This window comes from Poecilia formosa, unplaced genomic scaffold, assembly GCF_000485575.1.
Source record: "Poecilia formosa unplaced genomic scaffold, Poecilia_formosa-5.1.2 Scaffold696, whole genome shotgun sequence".
In the NCBI taxonomy this organism is placed as follows: domain Eukaryota; kingdom Metazoa; phylum Chordata; class Actinopteri; order Cyprinodontiformes; family Poeciliidae; genus Poecilia; species Poecilia formosa.
Genome location: NW_006800635.1, coordinates 174,521 through 182,707, shown reverse-complemented (window position 1 = coordinate 182,707; position 8,187 = coordinate 174,521). Strand labels below are relative to the sequence as shown.

Sequence of the window (8,187 nt, the reverse complement as noted above, 5' to 3'; positions counted from 1 at the left end):
ACAGACTTAAAACTCACTTAGCAGAGAGGTGAGACATGAAAGCTGAAAATTGATGAAAAGAATTCTTGTACATCTAAGCATGTGGGCGTGGCTAAGCGTCCAACTTTGGCTTTGTGCCATGAAACATTAGAATGCAATATCTTCTCCAGGACAGCTCAGAGCTGAATCAGACTTTCCATGTCTCATTATAGACCAGCCATCATCGCATTCTCATGGTCAATTGATGACATCACCTAAACTATGCCCCCCTCCAACAGGAAGTCACCTGTTTTTTCTGCTGGATGTCTAACTTTTACTCTGATTCAAATGGATTAAATCCTCTGCCAACTGATAGAAAATGACATGTGAAGCCCTCTGTGAACTTTGTCTGCTGGCTGAACCATGTGGGGGTGGCTCGCCATGACTACGATCTTGTCTAAATCAAACATGCTTCATCCGATTTGCACCAGACTTTATGTGATCAACTCTGGTGAAGCTCTAAAGAGCCCAATAGCGTTATATTATTACTTTACTTTCCTGTGCTCCTTAGGTTAATCAAACAGCTGTGTCTCCTCACTACATCACCCGATCTACATGAGATATTGCGTGCTTCACAAGGGAGCGGTGCTGAAAACACAATGCAGCTCATGTTAACATATAAAGCATCAATCCAGCTGTTCAGATACACATACATTCTCCCAAATCCTTAAACATAAAAGCTTTGTGCCAACATTTTAAAGTTGCTGGCTTTTTTTTCTTTGCTTTGGATTTCAATATTTAGCTGTAGCTCGATGGAGCCGTGAAGAATGAGTCGTTTTTTTCACTATAGTGGAGAGAATGGAAAGCTTCATTAGCCGTTTCGGAGCTGAGGCAACACCACGGTAAACACCTACTTAGACGTAGCTAAAGCCGCAACAGCTGCTCCCAGCTAAAGCTGCTGCTGCTGCTCCCAGCCAGGTGAGTAGTTTGTAGATATATCCGTCTGTTTTTTATTACATTTAAAGTTTTATACATAGTCATGGAAGACATTTAAAACAGTCTTATTTTTATTGCTCAAACATAACATGCCCATTTTCTGAAGAGTTGCATATTACAATTATGAATAACTCAATATTGTACAGCATTTTACCGTCATTTTTTTCTTTGCGTGAATCTACATGCTTGTTTCTCATTTTGCTGTTGCATGAGTTTACCACGTTGTGAGATAATAAAACATGTTATATGACATCCTAATGTAAAATGTCTAGATATGAGTTCTCTAGTCAATTTGTTATGAATTATTAAATGTAGAATGAGCAATAAACCTGAAGAAAACTATAGTGTTGTTTTACCCATGGCTGTAAGTCTGCATATGTCTAAAACATACAAGTAATTACATTTTGTACACAACTATTCCAGTTATTTATAATTCTGCAAGTCTGGATGGTAAAAAATATTGTTTGAACATTAAATATATACATCTATAGTAACATGTCTGTTTTAAATCATTCCTTATGTGTATGCAACTTCCACATTAGTAACTGTGTTATTTATCTACATCTATGTGCTATAAGCTATAACATCTGATTGCTTTTTCCAGGGAACAGAAGAGCAACATGGCTGACATGATGGTGAATGATAAGGAGAAGCATCAGAACATCCGAATCTCCTTCAAGAGGAAGCAGCTACCAGCAGAGATGGCAAGAGCTCCAGGGAAAGTTGAGACACAAACAAAATAAAAGTTGTTGCGTCTCAGTGAACAAAGTATCTTTGTTTATGCTCAGTCCACACATTTCTGTAGTTTATGTGGCATCAAGGTCCTAATACCATCCTCCCAAAATGTGAAGAGCTATAGACAAAGTGAAAATTACATTATATTGAAACTTAATGAACTATATGAGATATTGCGTGCTTCACAAGGCAGCGCTGCTGAAAACACAATGCAGCTAATCTCAACAGAAGTCAGCAGAGGGTCCTGGACCTGGAAACGGAATCTGGGACAGATCTCTGGAACAGAAATATGGCCAGATTAATAAAAAAAAAAGAGAGAGACCTTACCATCCTGGGGTTGTCTATAAAATGAAATAAAGCTAACATTTTCAACTCGCTGTAGTGACACACATTTTTTTTATTATTATTAAACTTATTTGTATACTCAAACATTTCAACATAGAATGGACTGTGTTCTACAATTCAAGTAGTTTCATTTAAACTGCTTCATTGGTTGGAAGTTGACAGGAAGTGATTATTCCTTTGATGCACTGTATGGGTCTAGCTCATTAGTCTGGTCCACGCTGCAGCAGAGAGAATCCTGGACCTGGAAACTGAATCTGGAACAGAAATATGGCAAGATTAAAAAAAAAACAACAACCTGGGGTTCTCTATAAAATGAGATAAATCTAACATTTACACATTTTTCACCTCACTGTAGTGGCATACATTTGTTTTATAATTAAACTTATTTGTATACGCATACATTTCAACATAGAATGGACTGTGTTCTACAATTCAACTAGTTTCAGTTAAACTGCTTCATTGGTAGGAAGATGACAGGAAGTGATGTTTCCTTTGATGCACTGTATGGGTCTGGATCATTAGTCTGGTCCACTGTGCAGCAGAGAAAGTCCTGGACCTGGGAACGGAATCTGGAACATAAATCTGGCCATTTTTAAAAAAAGAGACCTTATCATCCTGGGGTTGTCTAAAATGAAAGAAATCTAACATTTTCAACTCGCTGTAGTGACATACATTTTTTTATTATTATTAAACTCATTTGTATACTCAAACATTTCAACATAGAATGGATTGTATTGTACAATTCAAGTATTTTCAGTTTAACTGCCTTATTCAGGTCACAAAATATGCCAGGATCAGTCCACACTTACCAAGCCCATGTCCATTAAGATGCTTAAGTGCAGTCAGTCAGATTAAACTCTACCCACATGAGAAAGGAAAAAAAATCACTCTAATTTGTGTTTTGCTAAAGAAATTACAGAAAATAAGATTCTATTCTCCAAAAAATCTTAATTAAATTAAATTTAATCTAAAAAAAAAAGAAAAAATGCATCATGGTTACACTTTAATGCAAAAAACAAAATATTTTTTGTAGAATTGGATCACCAATGTCTGGAACTGTACATTACAACTGTTACCCTTTGTGTGATTTTACATTAAATTCTTGTTAAAATGCTCCTTCACTCAATTTGTTTTTGGTTTGTAGTAAATGTAGCTAGCAATTACGATTTCAAAACACTCGCAAAACAATTCTTACATGTCTTTTCAAAAAGCTCTAGTTACACATGGATTTCCGTTTTTACATTTAAATATGCGACACTTTAAACATGATTTGTTAAATTATTTGGACTCGTTACATGAAGCAAATGCAGATATATTTATATTTAAGTCATAATTCTATATTAGGGGAAATATTGAACTGTTCATTTATATACTTTTATTTAAAAATAATTAAAGATCAAGAGGTTTCATTAATTTTTTTCATTACCTTTAATTGTCAGCACAATCAGTCGGGCAGTCCTGGGAATTGAACCCAGTTCCACAAATGGAAGTACCAATACAACTGCCTTTGCTTTTTTTGTGCTATATGACAAGGTAAAGCAAAAGTTGCATTAAGAACAGCTTCAAAGATGTAACACACATGCATATTAATCATTATTCAAATTCTAACATCTTTCATTAATCCCAAATGGAAATTAAATATCAATAATGTGCCAATTCTTAAAATGTTGCTTTTCCATTATTATTTTGTGTTTATCCAATTGTTTATCTGTCAAAGCTCAATGAATGCTGTCTTAATGCAAGAAAAGAAACCTTTTTTTAAAGAGAGGTTTTACATTGCAATTTTATGTAGGAACTGTGCTCCTCTGATCCTTGATCTTGAATCAAGTTTTACTGAGTGGTGTAGCTATGCAAGTGTTAGTGCAAGTGGGGCTCAAAGACCCCTTGGTTTTTCTTTATCATTCCCCATTTCCTTTGGTATGTAAGGTGTGTGTAAGTGGGATGTGGAGGTCCCTTGTTTTTGGTCCCTCTCTCTTTCCCTCTTATTAATTTAACTAGGTTTAATTGAGGAGACAGTAGTTCGGAGGCAGCTGCAGTTGTCTTGTAATTATTCCCCAAATGTCTATATGAAAACAGCAGCCCACTGCCCGTTTAGGTGCGGCATATGGAACCACTGCTTCATTTTTCAAGCCTAAGGACACCCAGTTTGCCATACATGTGAAAACAGCAGCCCACTGCCCGTTTAAGTGCGGCATATGGAACCACTGCTTAATTTTTCAAGCCTAAGGACACCCATTTGGCCATCCATCTGAAAACAGCAGCCCACTGCCCGTTTAGATGCGGCATATGGAACCACTGCTTCATTTTTCAAGCCTAAGGACACCCAGTTGGCCATACATGTGAAAACAGCAGCCCACTGCCCGTTTAAGTGCGGCATATGGAATCACTGCTTCAGACTAATCCATCCAAATCTTTAGAGCAAAGCAGTAGTTAGGAGCTTTGCTTTGTGTTTGTTTAAGGTCCCCAATTTTTGGAAGTCCCATCACTCTTTAAAATTTAGCTCAATGTCTTGCAGTATTATAAATTTCTAAATTCATTTTCATTAAGACAAAACATCACATGAATCCAACAACTTAAAACCACACATTACTCCCTCGTGATCACTAAAATATGTAGGCACAACTACGGCTTCAACTTTATGCATCTCTGATTTAACATAAACGTGATCTATTAATGTACCTTTTTCAGTGGTTGGTTCATCAACCATTTGTAGATATCCTTTATCAGACATAAATTTTGATATAGTTGATGACTTCAAAATATCATCATTAAAGTCTCCAATCAGTGCTATTGCGTCACTTTGTTTCTCAAGCCAATCAACCAAAGTTTCTAAATTTCTTTTAAATAGAGAGAGGGGATATAATGGTGGCCGATAAATTACCCCGACGACCATTTCATAACCACTGAATCGGTACACCAAACACTCCAAATTCAGCTCTGGCTGCTGCAGAACTTCAAATTCAATGTCATTTGAACAATAAATGCCAACACCACCATGTTGTTGGTCTTGCAACGCACTCAATTGTGGATGCCTGTTAGAATAAGATAAATGTCGTGGACGGTTGGAGAAATTGTAACCATCAATTTTTACTGCATCTCTTTGAGTTGAAGACAACCATGTTTCTGTAACAGCAACACATTTAGGTTTCCAATGCTCTGTAAAACAGGCCAAATCTTTTACATGCCGAGTTAAACTTTGCACATTCATCAAGAATACAGTAAAATCAGATATGCTAAATCGGTCCAACTGAATAGATCCACTCAAAAGGGGTGTCATACCCTGAAGAGCAACAGCAATATCATCCTTACAATATATCCTCTTTTCATCAAAATCTTGAATCGTCAATCCTGAAAGACTTTTAACACGACTCACGGCCACATAAGCTTGTCCCGGGGCAAAGATTTTACTAAAAGAAACGACAGCTTCATCAACAGTCATTCCTTGAACTTTGTGTACAGTGCATGCCCATGCTAACTTCAGTGGAAACTGCCGGCGCAGGCCACCTTTAACAGTAGCTCTGTCCTCTTCAGGTTCAATAGGTGTGGATCCACCCAAATCTGATGATGCATAGTGGCAACTCTTCCTCTTCTTGATGCCAACGCGATCATCATCAAATTTAACATAGACCACTTTAGGAAACGTGTCCTTTTCTGGGATTACTATTTCTGTAACAGTACCAACAACACCATTAGCTAATCCATCGTTAACATCCACATTTTTACACAACATAACACGTGCTCCTTTGCCCAACAACAACACTTCTGATAAGCTAGTATTTGAAGCTTTTGCATGACTCCCTTCCAACAACCTCAATTTTCCGGTTTTTTTATCATTTACATAATCCTGTGCGCCAATTCTAACAAAGTCAGGACAAGTCTCATACAACTGATGAATATTGTGCTCACTCACTTGTTTATTAGTGGCAAATATGTGCAAGGCTGAGCTGACCTCACCTGTTTCACAGTTTTTTAAAATCTGTATATCATCAGCCAGCATTGGTGTATTTTTGGAACGAGTTCTCATCCTGTTAAGCAGTTGAGAAAACACAGCATCTTTTTGCCTGACAATTTCAGTTAATTCTACAAGCTGAAATAACTCTGACCATATATTTGTGGCAATACCCTCAGTGTATATCGCCTTCCCTTTAACGGGGGGAAGCTGATAGATATCGCCAACAGTAATTATACCGACACCCCCATATACTTTTGTGGTTTGTTTAATCTGACGCAATCGACCGTTAACGTATGATAAGAGATTGTGATCAACCATTGATATTTCATCAATAATAAGAAGCTGAAGATCACTATATTTGACACGCAAGGAATTTAGTTTCTCTTCACCCAAAGGTGTGTACGGTAAGCGTACATCCTTTCCAATAGAAAAAGTGGTGTGTATTGTTGTCGCGTCCAAATTATAGGCTGCAATTCCAGTGGGAGCCGTCAGTAATACGCATGTGTTATCAGGAAACTTGCACACAGTGGACAATAACCGTTTTGATTCATATTCAATGGCCTTAATCAAATGACTTTTTCCTGTACCAGCACCACCAGTGATAAATATGTGCAGTGGTTCTGGATTTTTTCCATTAACCTTATCTAAACACCACTGCCGGATTTGATAAAAAACAGAGAACTGTTTCTCATTCAAAGATCTAATCAATGCAAGGCCTTCAGATCTACTAATGTCTTTTTTCTCAAATACTGAATTGTCTTTACGGTTACAACTTAAATCAGGAATATTTTCCTGATCATTATTTTCTATTGGTCTCTCTTTTTGTAATTCTACACACTCCAAGCGTTCCAATTCAACCTCAGGACACAACTCTGCCCATGCATCCTCCAGCATTACATCACCAGTAACATTGTCCACAGCCTCAAAATGATCAGATTCCAACTCAAATGCACTCCTATTTAAATCTACAACAGACTTTACAGAACGTTTTGTTCCATCAACAAATCCAATCACACCAGTCCTATAAAAGTCACCATAGGTTTCACAATGTGCCGGTTTAAGTTCAACATCAAAACGATAAGGCATAAACAGCTGCATTAAGCTTTGATAAAACTTTTCTGGCTCTTTTGTTTCAGAGAAACGTGCATATCGAACAACTGCTGGTTTTGTCCGAGTTCTTTTTACAACAATCCCAAAGCCGTTTTTCAACTTTACTGAATTTCTACATTTCTCATTTTTTGACAAGACACGATACTCTGAAGCAAACTTAGCCAGGCACATATCAGAAAACACATCATCAGTAGGCCTATTCTTATAGCGGTCAACTATACCGGTCATAAACATGTCGTCTGAGGTAAGATCCTGAGATGCAGCTTTTTCTCTCAAAACAGAAATGGGTAAACTCATTTTCACAATATTGTCACCTGTTGGAATAAAAACAACTTTCCGAGAGCACTCCTTTAGATGCATGTTGGTCAATCGGTACACGGCTTCTTGAGCAGAAACATCCCGGTTATGTAAATAGACACTACCGAGTGTCTTTAAAGCCTCTTTGGCACTGACATTACCATCTTTAGCTGCTTCTCTCTGTGCATTTCCCAACAGAAGGCCAACTTCACGTTCACTTTTGGACATGTAAGATACTATATAAACACAGCATGCATATGCATCAACACAGTACTGGATATCTAGATTTGCATTCCAAGCTTTTAACAGCGGCCTGCTATATTGATTAATCCAGATTTCATTAATTTGCCTTTTCAACACAACATGAGTATTTCTACTAGATCGCTTATATGCTGCTTCAAATAAATCTTGACTTATCCCCAAAGCTTCAAACATTTCTTCCACCGTACCATATGGACAGTTCTCAGCCGAGATGGCATTCTTGACAGTAGTTAAAATTTCACTTGCTCTATCTCTCTCCATTTGTTCCCAGCTTTTCTTATCCTTATGAAGACATTCACAATGTGCTGCATCATCATTTTTATCCAAATTGCATTTGCAAGTCTTCACTGGATCTTGATATTTTTCACCGCGACAAATAAAGGTTCGGCAAGATGCAGGACGTGGGAAATTGAAACGACAGACAGTTTTTTTCTTTTTACAAGATTTTGAATGTCGTTTTGAATGCTGTTGTACAGATGTAACTGCCTCAAACAGCGGATCTTCTTCAGTTGGAATTTCACATGTCACATACT

The 8,187-nt window shown here is 37.4% G+C and overlaps 1 protein-coding gene and 1 long non-coding RNA gene across 2 annotated transcripts in view; one reads left to right on the top strand and one right to left on the bottom strand.

Annotated features, from left to right (window-relative positions):
- Nucleotides 1-1,724: 1,724 nt before the first annotated feature.
- LOC107834626 (uncharacterized) lies at nt 1,725-2,623 on the top strand. Its single transcript, XR_001660434.1, has 2 exons — nt 1,725-1,930; nt 2,157-2,623. It is a non-coding gene; the product is annotated as an uncharacterized LOC107834626 (long non-coding RNA).
- A 1,873-nt stretch (nt 2,624-4,496) lies between these two features.
- LOC103130923 (uncharacterized) overlaps nt 4,497-8,187 on the bottom strand; it is a 39,001-nt gene continuing 35,310 nt past the window's right edge. Inside the window, exon 6 of the mRNA XM_016666291.1 lies at nt 4,497-8,185. Coding sequence (XP_016521777.1) covers nt 4,577-8,185 — 3,609 coding nt within the window. The 3' untranslated portion in view covers nt 4,497-4,576. The remainder of the gene's footprint in view (nt 8,186-8,187) is intronic.